This window comes from Pseudochaenichthys georgianus, chromosome 22 (genome assembly GCF_902827115.2).
Source record: "Pseudochaenichthys georgianus chromosome 22, fPseGeo1.2, whole genome shotgun sequence".
NCBI classification, from domain to species: domain Eukaryota; kingdom Metazoa; phylum Chordata; class Actinopteri; order Perciformes; family Channichthyidae; genus Pseudochaenichthys; species Pseudochaenichthys georgianus.
In genome coordinates this window covers 10,018,993-10,037,311 of record NC_047524.1, presented here as the reverse complement: position 1 = coordinate 10,037,311, position 18,319 = coordinate 10,018,993, and the positions used below count along the sequence as shown (strand labels likewise).

General features: G+C 37.9%; 1 protein-coding gene across 2 annotated transcripts; it reads left to right on the top strand.

Annotated features, from left to right (window-relative positions):
• The first annotated feature begins 3,287 nt into the window (after window positions 1–3,287).
• On the top strand, window positions 3,288–17,268 carry plb1 (phospholipase B1). Of its 2 annotated transcripts, XM_034111804.2 has the most exons (43): window positions 3,288–3,425; window positions 4,140–4,180; window positions 4,281–4,344; window positions 4,471–4,534; window positions 5,066–5,100; window positions 5,590–5,656; window positions 5,761–5,809; window positions 6,319–6,384; window positions 6,481–6,546; window positions 6,630–6,685; window positions 6,845–6,914; window positions 7,015–7,122; window positions 7,284–7,337; window positions 7,740–7,808; window positions 7,953–8,039; window positions 8,130–8,190; window positions 8,275–8,333; window positions 8,670–8,743; window positions 8,827–8,870; window positions 9,500–9,608; window positions 9,691–9,742; window positions 9,863–9,943; window positions 10,354–10,419; window positions 10,527–10,627; window positions 10,699–10,780; window positions 10,865–10,969; window positions 11,074–11,169; window positions 11,274–11,345; window positions 11,441–11,518; window positions 11,634–11,694; window positions 11,787–11,845; window positions 12,285–12,352; window positions 12,445–12,488; window positions 12,613–12,712; window positions 12,813–12,864; window positions 12,992–13,072; window positions 13,931–13,996; window positions 14,194–14,288; window positions 14,539–14,620; window positions 15,986–16,090; window positions 16,224–16,319; window positions 16,446–16,520; window positions 16,651–17,268. In XM_034111804.2, the coding sequence occupies exons 1-43, from the start codon at window positions 3,365–3,367 to the stop codon at window positions 16,912–16,914; spliced, it is 3,285 nt and encodes a 1,094-aa protein (XP_033967695.1). In that variant the 5' UTR covers window positions 3,288–3,364; the 3' UTR covers window positions 16,915–17,268. The 2 variants fall into 2 exon arrangements, with proteins under 2 accessions (XP_033967695.1, XP_033967696.1); XM_034111805.2 differs by lacking the exon at window positions 7,284–7,337.
• Window positions 17,269–18,319: the final 1,051 nt, after the last annotated feature.

Here is an 18,319-nt window from a genome sequence, read left to right as displayed (position 1 = left end):
CGGCTCTGAATTAATAATCATTAATTAATATGTTTCCTTTCTTTACTACTGGATGAAATTACAAAATGTACCCATCATTTTCCTCATGCTAGTATAACCACATAAAAGTATCAAACCACCTTAAAATGGTTAAAATGCACCAGAATACAAGAAATCTATTTTTATCTTTTTAAATGTCCCTCCCACATTCAGGATGCTTCCTACGCCCATGTTTAGATCCATAACAATGCAAGCTAAGTAGCCTAACATTTAGCTACATAGCTAGCAGTGAGTGAGCGTTCAGACACCGGCGCACACACTCAAACGGACTCGTGTGCCTGACTCTACCAACAGACTTTCATGATTCTGTTTAGATATGCAAGTATAAGCCATGATAGCTTATTTTATTAACACGCTAATTTGATATGAAAATCAATGGAGGCTGAGTTAACTTTGTAGGAAAACCTACCGTCCATGACTGCTCCTGAGCTGTGTTTTATTTGTTAACTTCATATTTTTCATTTCCTAAAGCATTTATTTTCCTCTCATATTAACAGTGTGGATCATTGAGACAGCGTGGTGTACATAGGTCTTATCCCATTTTCCAACTTCCTCTGAGGGGACAGCACAGAGGGGGGACATGAAGAAAGACCTGCACCATCTTCATCCACGCTGGGCGTTGTTGTTATCACTATCTTTACATATACATTTAATAGATATTATTATTATCCACCTTTTTGTTTTATGTCCTTTTATTTAAAACGTTCTTTGAGACTTCATCTTCTGGTTAAAATTTCAATAAATGTAATTTGTATAATCACTCTTTTGTCTTTATTCTACATGAAAATGTTAGAGATTCCATTCAAATCTGTTGATTATTCATATCTTCCTCAGGAATAGTATGTCGAATTTTTAATGCTAAATGTATATCATTTTCTCACAGGATATAGAATGAAACAACACTGTTGTTATCCATTGTGTATGAATGCTTCAGCTCTTCAGACCAACATAGTAAGATGTGAGCATGTTCCTAATTGTGTTGGTATGCAAGGTCTGGTCTGTTTAATAAAGCAAATCTGTCACTTTTATATTGTAGAATTTGTTCAATTAAAGCAGTCTTTAATTGTTTGTCCTAAACATAGCAATATATGCTTTTGAAATGTAACATGTCTTTGAAAAATAATAGTATACAGTTTATATTGTGCATCACCTTTAGCTTGAAAATACATAGATGTGTTTTTTTAATCTATAAAATAAATAAATAGACAGACGGACACTTTATGAATCCCAAATTGGGAAATTATTTAACAGCAGCAGTGTGTTCAGGTATTACAATATTTAAAGTTGGAACAAAGTATAAACTACACATCACAAGTATAATGCACAGCAATCCATAAAATAAGTCCGATATGTTCATGAAAACTCCCCAGGAGACACCAACACTAACGTGGCTGAGTGGACTCCGGAGTTTGCTGCATGAGTTGCACTGTATGATCTGTGGTGTAGTGGGCTGTCACTCAAAAACTGAGTAGCCAGTGGGGACGCACCCCTGAAAGTCCCGCCCACCTGGGATATTTGTGTCAAAATCTCAAACAAAAAATGAGGGAGCGCAAACGAGAGAGCTGCAGCGAGAGCAAAAGTCTGATCATTGAGAAAGAAGAAACAAGAACTGCAAACAAAAACCTATGTTAAAACAAAGAAAAAATACTCATAGTTTACATGATTACACCAATGATTTGTTTGCAATTTATAGTTTTATTTTTGAAATTTATTTTTATTTTGCTTGTCTTCGTTTTTTTCTTCTTTTAAACTCATAGTTTTGCTTTATTCTGAAAAAGTGTTGCTTTATCTTTATGATACAAAACTAATCCCATACTCTAGTAGATTTACACTTTCGAAAAAAGCCCACTTGTACTTTACCTCAGTATTTGCATTGTATGCTACTTTCCACTTATATAACTACAATTCACAGGCAAATATTGTAAATATGCACGTGTACGTGTGCACATATGCTAAATTATTATGTATTATAGATCAAACTAGTCGTAGTCGTATTATAGATCAAACTAGTCATATAAGGCCAATAGGACACCTGTTGTAACATTAAAAACATTAATGCATCAGCATCCCTCATTATAATGCAGTAATATAATATTTACAATTCTGAAAGTGAGCAATCGACGCAATGAGAACTCTTACTTTTGGGGCTTTGGGCTTTCATGTAAAACCTTTATTGTTTTCTGTGTAAAACAACCTAGTTTAAGAATATGTTCTCCAGCAATTATGGGTTGGATACATGTGAAGTTAGGCTGTAAAAGTTAGTGCTCAAATATTGTGTACAAAATGTGGACAAAGTCTCTTTGAACGCCAAGGCATGTTGATGCTAACATTTATCTTGATTTAGATAGGAATCTGATAACTTTCCAGCACCAAGATGACATGTTTTTTAACGCTCCCTTGACTCCAAGGGTAAGGCTATCTGCAGATCCAATCTAAGGACAATCTCATAAAGTATTTAGCAATCTATTCTTCTTATCCAATCACGTCTCCAAAACTGTTCCACTCTAAATTGCTGGTTTACTGTATCTATAAAACTTGCTGAAATTTATGAAATTACATTTATCCTCACAGTTTGCTTAATGTTTTAAAAAGGATTGAAAATGAAAATGCACACTGGCACATTATCCTTATTATTTTCATGGTTCTGTCAATATTATTAATGACGTTCGTTCTTTTTACAAGCTATATAATACATTTTGACTAAGAGGAATAACATTTATGATTGTTTGAGCATTTACACCACAATGAGTTTTATTATGAACCAGAAATGTGATTTTCCTCGAGCAATCACTCTAGTTACTTTCGCTGGGTCTATAAACGCCCCCTGTTCCTTGAAATGGTGGCGTAGTTCCAGACTTTGATAAGTCAGTTTCATCCATTAAGCATATGATATAAAGATGAATTGATGATTTAGCATCATGGTCAGAGCCATATAGCTTATCATCTTCCTGACATTTTATATTGTGTCAGTTTGATCAGTTGTAAACATGCAGAAATTACTTAGATGTATAAGAAAACTGCTGCTTGAGATAGTGAGAATACGACTTGTAATGTGGTTGATTGTCATCCAGATGAACTGATAAGAGGAAGATATGATCGACAGTAAAAGAGTGTGAGAAGAAATTATATTTCTTCAGTTCCCACAAGAAGGGCCTTCTTTTCCTTTCTGAAACATTGTCCTCTTGGGAACTCTTTTCCATCTCCACCCCTTTTTCAGGTATACAACACTCTTTTACAGTCATTCTCTCCCTGAGACTGAGGGTGAAAAGAAGAGGGCATTACACAAACCCCTCAGTGTGAAAGGAGCTCAGTGTCTCTCCTCATCATGACTGGATCTGCACTCCTGATTCTTGCGGCCCTTGTTGGATCCTGCATTCAGTTTACAGGTAAAGTACAGGATGTGTTTTTATTTTATTTAACTATTTTATAAAGTTTATACACTGAAATATTAGTTGCTGCCACAGACCTTGAAAGCTGGCAACGTCATGTGATGAGAATGATTTGGTTACCAGTCTGCGTTTTTTAAAGGATATTTGTGAACATAGAGGCACTGTTGTTGGATGCATTTTCTACCCGAGTTCAACATTAACAGGCCATTTGCCACAATAGGGATGAAAGTAGGTGATATCTACAAACTACTGGCTTTATTTATGTATAACAAAGTTGGAGCTGTCTGAAGGATTACATGGTGATATGCACAAATTAAAGAAAATGTTACCAAATCCATTCTAGTTCATATGAAATGCAAGTGTTAATGTGAAAAAATTAGATAAGGATGCAAAGTAAAATAAAAAGTACATTGAATTAGTACTGACCTCTATGGTCGAATCAATCATGATACACTTAAAAGGAAAGGTAATTTATGCCATGATTTCATACAAAATATTATTTTTAGATACTTCCCAATGTTAAAAGATATGCTGTATTCAAAAGTAATAAACAGAATTTATTACAATACAATTAGCATTTTTTTATTACCTGTTAACACTTGAAAATTATTCACTTTTTTCGAAAAATGTACTGTTTTTAAGTGAAAATGTTTTTGTTATCTTAATAATGTAATAAAAAAAGGTTTTGTTTCCTTATTACATCACATGTAGGTGCTATTAATGATCGAAAAAATGACCTATCAACAGAGCAGGTAGAGTATGACATTTATATGTTTTTGTAATCTAGGACATTTCCTGATACTCTATCAATGATCACTTGATCAGTCTAATGTTTTTTTCCCTCTGCTACAGGCAGAAACATACATGCCGCTACTCTGCTCACCAACACCCGACCCCTTATCCCCATCCTCTTCAGGTAATGCGCTTTGCAATCAATATCAATAATCATATCAATCTGACTAGAATGTGATCGCTTTCTATGACATATTAACTTCACATCATCATCTTGTTTTGTTCTGTGACAATGCTTCTTCACCATCAGTTCATACTCTCAGACCGGGTGATATCTCAGCTGTTTATGTCTTGGGAACTCCAATCTCACACAGGTATAAATCCAATTATATACACTGAACACAAATAACGAAAACCAGTCAGTATCTGGTGTGAGGGGTATATATATATATACCCCTCACACCAGCTACTGACTGGTTTTCGGACCCCCCCAGACCCCCCCAATAAAGCAAAAATGCACGTTTCAGAGTGGCCTTTTATTGTGGCCAGCCTAAGGCACACCTGTGCAATAATCATGCTGTCTAATCAGCATCTTGATATGCCACACCTGTGAGGTGGGATGGATTATCTCGGCAAAGGAGAAGTGCTCACTATCACAGATTTTTTCAGATTTGGGAACAATATTTGAGAGAAATGGTTATTTTGTGTATATAGAAAATGTTTTAGATCTTTGAGTTCATCTCATGAAAAATGGGAGCAAAAACAAAAGTTGCGTTTATATTTTTGTTCAGTGTATTTATCGGAATACCTTACTTTAGTAATTAACAAATGTGGCTTCCTGAGCAGAAGCTTATGTGTTATGGGTTGTGTCTCTCAATATGACGTTGTGTCTTTTTTATCACTAGTGATGAAGCATCCCGAGTGGTCAAGAGAGTTGCTGGTAAGTCTTTAAACCTTCCACCACATGCCTTAATCACCACTTATATAGTTATTTACTATCTCAAAATAAATATTTGTTAAATGATCTAAAATACCTAGAATCTGACAATGGTTTTAAACATAATTCCTACTGTATGTAATCTATCCAGGGGAGATAAGAGCTTTGAATACATCATGCATCGTTTTTCTACAGATGTCATTTATATTTTGCTGTCAGACCATTACTTTGTTCAAGGACCATGACACAGAAAATGTCAGATAATAAGGCATAGTTTATCTTCATTGATAAGGGATGAGGCCATAAAGACAGGTTGTTGACCTTCATTTCACATAATAGTGAGCAAAATGTTAACGGACAGGAATGGATGCTTTCACTTACTTCCTTTTTCACAACAGCAGTTGCAACATAGTGTACATATTGCACTGTACGTATTTATCGTAAGGAATTGTACTAGCTGTAGTTAAGCTTGTGTCTTTGTGTGTTGAACAGAGCTGCTGTCCATGTTTAACCCTGAAGTTATCACACAACATGTGGAGCAGATCTCACAGCAGCCCAGGTAACATATACACACTAATACAGTCACACAAAAGCGGTAACACACATACATGCTTTGTAAGAATTGTACTGCAGGTGTGTTATATGCGAGTGTGTGTGTTGCAGAAACTTGTTGGAGGAAGCTGAGGAACTGTCTCTATCCCTTTCAAATCAGGTACACATTAACCCTATCATAACAATGGTAACAACTTGTTAAAGTCTACAACCTGTATTTCTTCTATAAGCCCTGGTAGGCAGTTGCCTTTGGAGGAAGCCAGACCTGCTCTTTCTCTGTTACTCTAGGCTCAGCTAAGCTAACCTCACCTGGCTGAAGCTTCACCAAATTGTTCATATAACACCTTTAAACCAAATATAAAATCATGGCAGTGAGAGAAAAATGAAGGAAATTTTTTTTTTAATTGAAGAACATTCTCTGAGTTCTTTAACTACTCCCACTGGCCCAGAAATGTGAAGTCAGGTTAGATGAATACCAATCATTTTATGTTTTAAATGAGGGTTTGACTAAACAGCAGATTTATCCAGAGTCTGCTCTGCCTGATTAGCCAGTGTCAGATCTGCTAGATTGTAGGTCTCGATGACCCTCAACATGAAACATACCACCTTTTACCCACTTCTCAAAGTGGATGCAGTATCTTCAGTTTTCTCTTCCTTATGTCTTTGCAGGTGACGGATTGGAATCTTGTGCTGCTGTTTGTCTCGGCAGATTCCCTGTGTGCCTGTTCACCACATGTAAGATTCCTCACAACAACAAAATCCTGTTTGATTATAAAAGATAAAAGTTATTAAAGGACCTTAAGAGTGTAATACTGTTTCTCTCTGTTTCAGGTGGCTGCAGATGTTAACGCTGTTGTGCAGGAAGTAAAAGCAGCTCTCCAGTTGTTGGAGAAAAGGGTATATCACCTTTTGTTCAATAGAGTGTTGCCATGCATAGATTGAATGGAAAAAAAACTAATATGCTATGTGTATGTTTACAGTTATATCACACTTTAGTTCATGTTGTCGTCTGGAGCACAAATCATCTGCAGGACAAGTAAGTGTTTTACATTTTAGTTAATAAAAATCTAGCAAAATACCTAATTTACTTGACATTTTGAAATAATAGAATCCTTTATTTACATGCACGTAGTCGAACATGATCTGTTTTAAAAGACAAGTGGCATTCATGTGTTTTATTTTTATTTTCTGGCAGTTGTGAGTGTATGAGCGATGAAAGCATAAACCAGAGACTACACAAAGCAACTCTTTTGAAAACACTTCAGGTAAAATCCATGTAAATAAATAATACCTATAATGTGCTTGTGGCATCTGAGTCATATTCAGCTACTACTCCTTTTCACTCTTTTTGTATTTTGGTGACAGGACTCTCTAGGTCATGTTTTGGAAAATCCAAAGTGGCACACTAAAAGGGAAGACTTCACCGCCGTGCTGCAGTCTACACCAGTCATCCTTGAACCTATCTCAGAATTTGTAAGTGGAAAAACTATATAAATATTTCCAGACACCAGTTAAAATGAACCATTATGTACTAAAAAATGGAAACCGTTCAGCCTTCTTTCCTGGAACAATGCATACATACTCGAAATGGCTAATCTGTAACTCGCATAACATTTCCGTTTGTTTCTTTTTAGGAGAAAACAGTTTCTGAATCAAACCAGTTAGCTATTCAGCTGTGGACTAACCTGGTAAATTTAATTATTATAATGAATATATGAGTCAAAGTCCTGAAAAACAAGCACATGTAGAGTGTATTGACAAAACAACATGCTTAAAACACTGATGTTATCCTGACACTGGAATTGACCCTGAGTCTTTGTTGTAAAAATGAGCTAATCATATCATAATCTCTCAAAGCAGAAGTGAGATCGAGGAGTGATTACTGTGAAAGTTTATAACTCTGAGAAGAGATTAGATAAAAGATGTAAAGATTAACTTGATGACATAATCTTATCCTAGCCTGGAGAAAATACATCAATATTCAGAATTGTTTTAGCAGTGCTGTTAAAGGCTGCATGGCTATTGGCTGCTCAGAAATGGCCCCACTTAAACCAAAAGATATGAACCAATCATGATGTTTCCTCCTGCAGCTTCAGCCTTCCACAGGTGAGGCAGAGGTCATGGACACAAGCATCTTTACTATTCCTTGCCCTACCCAGGTGCGTCATGTCATCCCATAACACTGCAACAAGGAATTGCTTCACAAAATGTGTTGCAGCATGATTCAGTACTAAAGATATGATCGATATCAAGATTTTAAATCTGATGTTAAGGTTATAACTTGTTTTTCACCTTTATCCCAGCAACGACCTTTCCTGTGGACACAGAACAATTCCCCTACTGAAACAGAGGGCAAAGTTTATAGCAAATCTTCTACACGTATAGATCCTGTAAGTCCTTCAACTCAACCTCACAACTACACTGTAGAATGATGCATTCATTCTTCTTTATTCTTATTTGAGAGTACTGTGCGTTTGCAGGGTATGGGGACTACGATACTTTGTACAGACCGCAGTTCATCTCCCATCACACCCACTTCAGGTAAAAAACACATTTCTTAGCTTTTATTCTGCTAATGTATTACTGGAAATGTACTTCAATCCAAACCCTTTATCCTCTTTTTAGTTCATGAACTCAGACCTGGAGATATCAAGGTGGTGGCATCAGTGGGCGACTCTCTTACAGTGAGTGTCTCCTTCCTCCTTCTTTCCCTTAAATGTATATCTGAGAACAGTATTCCAATACATATGAATATGGAATAAGAGTATATAGTATATGTAATGGAGATGTTATGTGTTGTGTGGATGTTTTCGGACATGCAAACACAATCACCGACGTATAAAACACTTAGGATAGGAGTCGATAATAAGGCTAAATGAAAAGACATGGTGCCCAAATTATAACTTAAAAACTATTTAAAGATATTTGCATATAGTCTTAGATACCCCCACAGCTGCAGTCATGGTTGCACAAATATTTCCTCTGGTTATACTCAATCTCACATCGGATGTTTTTTGCAGGCAGCCAATGGTGTGGGCGCAAAGTCAGACAACCTTCTGTTAGTGATTACTGAGTACAGAGGACTTTCATGGAGGTAAGAGAAGCTAAAGTACTCATTTGTGGAAAAATACTTGTAAGGTACATTTGAAGCTAACATGCTGTTTTCCTAAATTTCAGCATTGGTGGTGATGGAAACATTACCACTGTGACCACCCTGCCAAGTATGTTTGTCTCTTTTTTATTTGTTTTTTAAATTGTAATATCAGCCTGAAAATAAATAATGTAAAACTGCTTCCTTAAGGTTTATCTCTATGTGAGGTTCATCATTATCTAATTGAAGCATTGTGCTCGATAATGTCTATTGTTATGGTGTCTTATCACCATCATTATAGAACTCAGTTTTACTGTAAAGCAGATAATGACCATAATAAACAATACATTAAAGGATGTCTTTGGTTATCAATATTAAGATACCAAATATTCAATAGATGTTAAAAGATTATTCAATTAAATGTATTAGAGATGCTGTAAATTGCTTATTTAAATAAATCTATAGAAATGCAATAAAAAGTGGAACATAATGATGAATTAAAATCGTTTCACAGAAATATCATGTTGAAGTTCACGTGACTTATTATCGCGGTTGGGAACTTTGAGATTGTGTTAAATAGTACCGTTATTGCCAGTTCTATGCTGATTATGCTGTTTAGTATAAACAAAAATGTTTTCATTACATTTATTATAATATTTAACAACCTTATATCTACTACAGAATACAGGACGTGCCATATCATGTGTAGTAATGTTTCCATTTCATTTTGTCGGAATTTCCTGTGTCCTTGCTCTGCAGACATCTTGAGGGAGTTTAACTCCAACCTGACCGGCTTCTCAGAGGGAGAAGGTGATGAAAACTCTCCGACAGCCTTCCTCAACCAGGCAGTGGCAGGAGCCAAGAGTAGGTGTGTCATCATTTTAAGTTTTAGCAGGTCACATCAGTAAAAACAAAATGTCACTTTTACTATCCAACCTTTTTATTTTCAGTGACATGGTGCAACAGGTGCGTGTCCTAGTGGACAAAATGAAAAATGATCCGGTAAGACATTGGTAAACTACAATAACACACACATGCAGATGGTTTCAAGTAACCTTTGTTTCAGTTTTATGTTCACAATTACCACATTACCAAAACATTTAACTCTTATCTCTTTAACAGGGTATTGATTTCCATAACGACTGGAAAGTGATCACCATGTTTATTGGTGCCAATGACCTATGTGACTTCTGCAAAGACAGCGTGAGCAAAACTTTTTTATTGAAAAAGTTGGCATTATGCTTTGCTTGTTTTCATGGGATTGTTGAACTGTCTTAAATTATCTAAAAAATAAAGATTTAGGATCTGTTGTTCAAGGGATATAACATATCTAGCCACAATAATCCAAAACATTATAAGCTATTTATTTATGATTGATACATTTTTTTAGTCAATGAAATTCCCATCAGCGCTGAATGATACGTATTCAAATTGCACATTTTGTTGGATTAACAGTCAAAAAACATAATGAAGGGCATATTTAAAATCTGAACCAGAACATAAATGCTTGCAAAAATTACCTACTGACTAAAAAGATTAATTTATTACCAAAAAAGTGTCTTATTATTTGCACAGGATCAACTTCATGTTTTGGATCTTGTGTTCTTCCACAGGTTTTTTTCTCACCCAGCAATGTCATCAGTCGTATTAGACAAGCACTGGACATTCTCCATAAAGAAGTAGGTTTTCCTCTTGTTGCACAAACAAACAACCTCACTGAATGTCAGCAATTTCAAAGTCATAATCCAAACACGCACCCCTTACAAACGTGTTCTGCGTCATCCAGGTGCCTCGTGCCATCGTCAATCTGATAGAGCTGTTAAACATTGTACCATTGCGTGATCTTCACAAAGATAAATCTTTGGGCTGTCCCACCTGGCTTGTAAGGTAAGCGTTTTTTATGTGAGGAAGAACACTGACCAAGTCATTCTTTAACAGTGTTGATGTTTATCTTTCAGTATAATCTGCCCGTGCATACTGAAGCCTAAAGATGGATCCTCTGAACTCAAGAAGGTCAATGAGTTCAATGAGGCCTACCAGGTAAAAGACAAAGGGTTTATTTTTTAACCATATTCTTCAGTACTGAAAGCTTTTACAAATCCATTTCCATTTCTTTCCAACCAGCTTTCCATGAGAGAGCTCATAGACTCCGGTCGGTATGACACACACGACAACTTCACTGTGGTGCTGCAGCCTTTCCTAAGAGAGATATACCTGCCTAAGTTAGAGGTAACATACCTGAAACATTAAATATACCTATTACATTTTATTAAATATACTTTTATTTTATTTATTTCTGAATTGATTCTCTCCTGTCTCTTCTTTTTGAATAGGATGGGCGTTCTGACCGCTCATACTTCTCCCCCGACTGTTTTCATCTCAGCCAGAGAGCTCACACTCTCATGGCTAAGGGTCTTTGGAACAACATGGTATTTGCTTAATTAAAAGACATTCTTTACATTCATATTTTGGCATATGTAGATATTTCTCTCATTATGATCCAAAATAAATCACTAACTTTCCCTATCTCTAGTTAGAGCCAGTGGGCAACAAGACTTTTAGACAAGACTTCTCTACTGCCATTGATCTGAAGTGTCCCTCTGAGGTAACTGAGCCATCAAATTATCAAAAACTACACATTATATGCTCTTATTTCTTATCAGTTTCTTTATTAATGTGTTTTTATTATATCTTTATCAGACCAACCCATTTTTTAGGACTGCTGTCAACAGCGACTACACCTATCCAGGCCCTCCCCCCACCCCTGCTCCTATTAAAGTACGTCACAGCTTCTGTTTTTCATACAGCACAACTTAGAATAGCAAGTAATTATTATTAATGCCTGATGCCAAGTAACAGAGTATAAATCCCAGCATGTCTCTGTGTCATTTAGAACTGGGGCAGGGACTTTTCCTGTGTTAACACAGCTCCATCCAACTCCGTGCCCACTTCAGGTAAGCAGTTACTGTGTATCTCATTACAATAAAGGAAATAATAATGTTATGTTATGATATGTAAATTATGCTAATGTTGATTTTTTGTTTAGCTCACAGGATACGACCAGCTGACGTCAAAATAGTGGCTGCTGTGGGAGACTCTTTAACGGTACGTTTGTACCAAGTATGTTTTATATGTTGTGTGATAAAAAGGTCTTTATTACAGCACTATGGATTGTGTCTTAGTCTTGACTTGATATACTTAATTCTTATTTATATGTTTTGTCTCTGCCACTTTAATTTCAGGCTTTCTCTTATCTTCTTCGTGTTAAACACTTTTCTGTTTTAAAAAAGTGGAGAAAAAAGAGCATACTAGCATACCATTAATTGTAACAGGGCACTATTTATTTAGACAAATTATGAAATGGATTTGTTTGCATAAGTTATAAAATCAACTTAATGTTTTTATCCAATGTTGTTTTAGTAATTTATTGATTTGTGCATAATTTTCTGCAAATCCAGGTTGTCATAGTTTCTGTTTCTGGAAGTCCATAAAGTTATATTTATTGAATGTGTCAGAAATATATCTAACAAATATTTTTTTGCAGACCGCTTTTGGTGCAAAGGCAAAGAATCTTCTCCAGCTAAGAACTGAGTACACTGGGGTGTCATGGAGGTGAACGACTGCAAACAAACTATAAACACACACCTGTACATACACTGCGTTGTGATTTGCATTTTATATATCTGATGTTTATTGTTTTAAAGCATTGGAGGAGACAAAACACTTGAGACTGTCACAACATTACCCAGTAAGTCCCAAGCCTTATCTGTTCTGTGTTGTCAAATAATTCATATTAACTCCACTAGATGGCAGATTCGGGCTGTAACAAAACATTTTCTCTTTTGCTTTAATTCCTTCTATTCTTACATCAGATATACTTAAGAAGTTCAATCCTGAAATCAAAGGATTTTCAAAGGGAGTAGGGAAAAGGCAGACTGCCTTCAACATGGCCGTATCAGGAGCCAAGATAGCGTGAGTTATACATTTTTTTGTATCTGTTATCAGGTTTGCATTCCTCCCTTTAATGTGTTATGTTATAAGTATTTGTGCACTCATGAATAATGTCATGCAGGGGAATCCCAGGGCAAATCAGGAAGCTGATTGACACCATGAAGAATGACACAGTGAGTTTAACCTACGCACAATGCAAATGCATGCACTGTTTTGTAACCACAACTTATATTGTGCAAGACAAAACATTATCTTTGCTCCATCTCTATTTCTTTCTAACCCTCATTCTGACAAAAATAGACGGTGGATTTTGAGAATGACTGGAAGCTGGTGACCCTCTTCATCGGAGGCAATGACCTGTGTCAGTACTGCAATGACCGGGTGAGTTGCTCTGAGAAGTAGTCATCGGAAATGATATTTTCAAAGCACTCCCCTCAGTTAAAAGTATCTCCTGCCGCATCACAGTGGTCAAACAGCCCGTAGTGTCGTGTGATGCCCTGTGTAGAGCCGTCTCATGATATCACTGTCCAAATGGGACCTCGCACTGGAGCAGAATAATCAAGCTTTGTGAGCAGCCCTCCCCTAATTGTTTTATTGTGTCAGAGTAAGATGAGAGCAGACATGGTTTCTTTTCAATGAGCACATTCTGTCACACGAAACACCCTCCCTCCCTGCTCCATCTCGGCCTATGTCTGCGTTAAACAAGCACACGAGGCACAGTGACATGCCTTGTTCTCCAAGAGGCATAAACAACACAGAGGTCACCCAGACTCTGTTCATCCTGTCTCCCTCCCTCCTCCTTCTTCTTCTCCTCTCTCTTTCTTCTTTATCATTTTGCCTCCATTTTCCCTTTTTTCCTCTCTCTCCATTACTCCCGTTGCACTCCCCTGACACGGTACTCTCTCTTTTAATGTTTGTGCTTTGAAGCAGAATATCAAAAGACAGCATCAATTTAAGATGAGCTCTGACTGTGGTAGTGACAGCTTAGGGTTCGTTGTTGCTTGTACACTTTTACATGTTGCATGGCGTCGGCTCTTTTTGGTTTATATACACTTTTTTAGTTACATTTTTGGCCAGTTTCCCCTGTTTTTTGCCCTCATTATTCTATTTGTCTATGGTCGCAAAACAGAAGAGTTGTTCATGAAAAAGTAGGCATTACACTACATGTGTTCACTATGGATTATTTGAAAACCGTGTGCAATGTGTGTAATTTCATTATTCCTTTTGTCTCAAAACTAGGCCACTCTGTCACTTCAGAACTACAGCCTTCATATGAAGACAAGCTTGGATATGTTTTACCAAGAGGTAAAGTAATTATCTTATCTACAAAAAAAATATTGTTTATTATGCATAGAATACCATAACCGTCCAGAATATTATAATAATTATCCAGCTTTCATCCCAGATTTACATTTTCTTCTCTTCCCTCAAGACAGCATTGATAAAAGAATAAATGTTACTCTTTTAAACTGCATAAAGCTCATGTTTTCTTGCCCTTCCAGGTTCCCAAGATAATTGTCAACATCGTGGAGATCCTAGAAATGGAAGGCCTTCGCAAGATCAAAAAGGATAGTCTTGGGTGCAGTGTGTTACAACCGTAAGCTCATCGATCCACTCATGCCCAATCAATTCCACATGAATTAAGAGCACTCAGTCCACGGCAGATTGCTCGTTCGAATCAAAGCCACTTCTGTATAGTCAATCCAGAAAACATTTGTTTTTTCAAAGGATACCTCATCTCTGAATCATAGCTACCCATAGAATAATAGCATACTGAATCAATTAATATATAAAATGTAACACCACTTTTATAAGTTCGCTGTTTAATTTTCTCCCTTGATCCTTAGGTTGATCTGCCCGTGCTTCTTGCAAACAACAGAGGATTCCCCAGAGCTGGCTGAAATAAAACGTTTCAATCGGGATCTACAGGTTAGCCAGCGGGAACACTGAGGTCAAAATGTGTGACCAGCAGAGTTGGGTGTAACGCGTTGGGTGTAACGCGTTACTTTGTAACTTTCAAAGCACGTTGTAACGCGTTACTTTGTAACGCGTTACTGTAATAATATTACTTTGTCGGTAACGGAGTAGTGTAACGCGCTACTTTTATAATCCAGTAATCACACTACAGTTACTAACATTGCCCCGACACGCGTTACTTCGTTACTTTCTAAAATCAGTCATAATCAAACCTCAACAAACACCTGCAAAGAACACATGCTAGGTGAAGCTAACGCACATAGCTGTTGTTTATTTATATCACACACACGTAGTTCTTCTTCTCTGTTTTCCGGTTGTTGCTTGTTTTGAATGACGAATACACACTACCGCTGCCTGCTGGTAAGGAGAGTTATTGCCACTCACGCATGCGCAGTTCGTACGTGCTCGGCTGAAGTCTGGCTCCAGTGCAACACATGGCCAACACGCAGGAGAACACGCTGACGCAACAGCGTGAGCAGAGATAGACTGCGCAAAATATACAGATAGCAGGAGACAGAGGACAGCCACGGTCAGATAGCAGGAGACAGAGGACAGCCACGGTCAGATAGCAGGAGACAGAGGACAGCCACGGTCAGATAGCAGGAGACAGAGGACAGCCACGGTCAGATAGCAGGAGACAGAGGACAGCCACGGTCAGATAGCAGGAGACAGAGGACAGCCACGGTCAGATAGCAGGAGACAGAGGACAGCCACGGTCAGATAGCAGGAGACAGAGGACAGCCACGGTCAGATAGCAGGAGACAGAGGACAGCCACGGTCAGATAGCAGGAGACAGAGGACAGCCATGGTCAGATAGGAAAACATTCAGGAGCTATCTGGATCAGTCTTATGCGACAATGGAAACTGAACTAAAGAGAACATTTGAAACTTTAGCAGTCTGCGTGATCTGCCTGTAGGGAGGGGCGGCCGGCCCTGCGAGTAAAGTAACGAGTAAAGTAACGAATTACTTTATGTAGATAGTAACGAAGTAGTGTAATATATTACTTTTTTTTAAAGTAATATGTAATATGTAATATATTACTTTTTTTTAGTAACGACTCCATCTCTGGTGACCAGCAGCATTTAGTTAGAGTCTCACCTCCACTCAGAAAGAGTTTTTACACAAACAGGATAGTTTCACATGTATCTGCTGACGGAGAGAAAAACTGCACAACAAACATCACAACTAGTTTGTAAGCCAATCATGGTCCAATATATAACATGTGATGAAGGGGACCACTCATGTTAAGTAGTTCGACTAAATTGACTTTATTTGTTTGTACAGAATTCTTTTAACTTGTGTGTTCTTTCTTTCAGTTTGAGACAGAAAATGTTGCGTATGGTGGGGGCTATGATGATAGAGAAGACTTTGCTGTGGTTGTGCAGCCCTTTTTTAAGAACACTATCATTCCTATGAATGCTGTAAGTCTTCCATGTACCCCTGAACTCTACTGCACTCTACATTTACAAATACATGATCTTTATAACTGTAATAAGCCCTGCCTCTCAAAGCACATAATTCCCACTGACATCTATCATATTATTTCTTCTCCAGGAAGGCACGCCTGACACCACTTACTTCTCTGTGGACTGTTTCCACTTCAGTGAGAGGGGACATGCTGACATGGCTTCAGCTCTGTGGAATAACATGGTGAGTCCAGCAGGCGGACAGTTAATGGCTGACTGTTTGACAGGGGAAGTGTTGTGAATAAGTTTAAAAGACCACATCTCAAGTTAGTCATTTGCTGAGAAAATATGTTCTCTGTTGTATCTCTAGTTGGAGCCAGTGGGTAGAAAGCAGACATACAACAATTTCACAAATGCAAGAAATAACATCAAGTGCCCGACTGAGGTAAGAATAAAAGCATGTCTCATTGTGCTACTGATGTCCCACTTGTGAGATATCTGTGTAATTTGTACATACAAGCAAGAATTGCTCATAAATGTGGATGTGATTGAATAAAGGACCTTTCCTGTTCCAGGAGCATCCTTACATCTTCACAAAGGTGAACAGCTTGCCCAGTCCAGCCACGACCACCACCACCACCACATCACCCACTGCTCACAGCACAGCCCTGCCTCCCCCCTTTGAATGCACAAACACCGTGCCAGTATGGCTCGCTGCTGTGCTGGCTGTTACAGGTATTCTGATTGGCTGGGCTGTCACCTGGCTCCTGCTCTGCTGCAGAGACAAGAGAAGCAAGAAGAAGATGACAGCTGTGGAGATGAAAGGCACTGGGTTTTAAATGCTACTTTTTTCTTTGCACTGGACTATTCAAGGAATCAAGGAACTACCAAACAACTTGTCCGTTAACCATGTCTGCTTTAAATAGAAAAGTTAAATATTGTCCTGTAACCACAGACAATCTTAGTGGATGCAAAGGTGGTATAGGCAGACCAGTCTGGACAGAATTATGCTTCATTAAAAGTCCTGCATTCAAACACCACTAAAGGCATGGACCTAATGAGACAATGCAGCCACCGACTACTAATTTAAATAAGTAGATTTCATATGCAAAATTAAAGTGTGAAATTACTGGCTACACATTAACTTATTACTGCTGTTATATATGTAATTGTATTAAAAGGGTTGAGAGGTAGATGGTATTGTTTGATGTACAGAGTGTTAAGCCCCTTCAGGTAAATGTGCAATTTGTAATGTTGGGCTCTATACAAATGTACTTGACCTGACTTAAAATGGAAATGTATTATTATTATTAGTGCTGTCAAAATTATCATGTTAACGGCGGTAATTAATTTTTTGAATTAATTGCGTTAAAATATTTAACGCATTTAACGCATGTGCAGAATGGCCCGCCCCATACCTGCCACCAGTGGCAGCGCCAGGGTATAGCTGGGGTAGGATACACCCATACCAAGAAATGGCTTAGCCCCACCATGAAAAATGATGTTAAAGTAAGCAAAATAAAGTCTGCCAACTCGCGCGGAGTAAATTGCACAGACAGCAGTTAGTAAGATTGATTTCAGTAGCCACGGTTTTGAAAACATTTGTCACGTAGTGATCGTCTTTTCAATAGAACATCTTTGATAACGGCGTGGTGTTGTTGCAGGAAGTCCCGACGGAGAATACTCTTGCTGTAGTACAGGGCAGAGCCATATCATAGTAATAATATGGCTCTGGTACAGGGGTGCACATAACTGGTACGCAGGTTATGTGCGTAATCTGAAATGCGTACCGTCACTTGTGTCACAAAGCGCATTTGCGTACCGACGTACTTGTGAAGCTTTTCCAGAAGGCGGTTAGATCACCGGACGACAGAGTCGGTCTCCGTGTGCACAGACAGGGCTGCTGTTAACGTCGGTCTGTACAACGGAACTGTGCCAAAAGTACGCCAACCGGCTGCGGAGGGAGACTCCCCCCCATCACTGGAGAACTGCGCTAAAACAGCTGATCACAACATTCACACTCTGTGGTCACGAAGTACTCCACTAGCCCCCCCCCTCTGTCGACTTTCCTGAAGTACTCCCCCGTTGATAGAAATCAACACGTAATGAAGACCCCACGGTTTGATGATTGATAGGTGTGTGGGTTGTCTTTCATTTTGACACGCAGAAAAATGTTATAATAAACATAGATACAGTAGGCTATGTTAAATGGATATATCCGCCTTCTTTCATTTATCTTTTCAT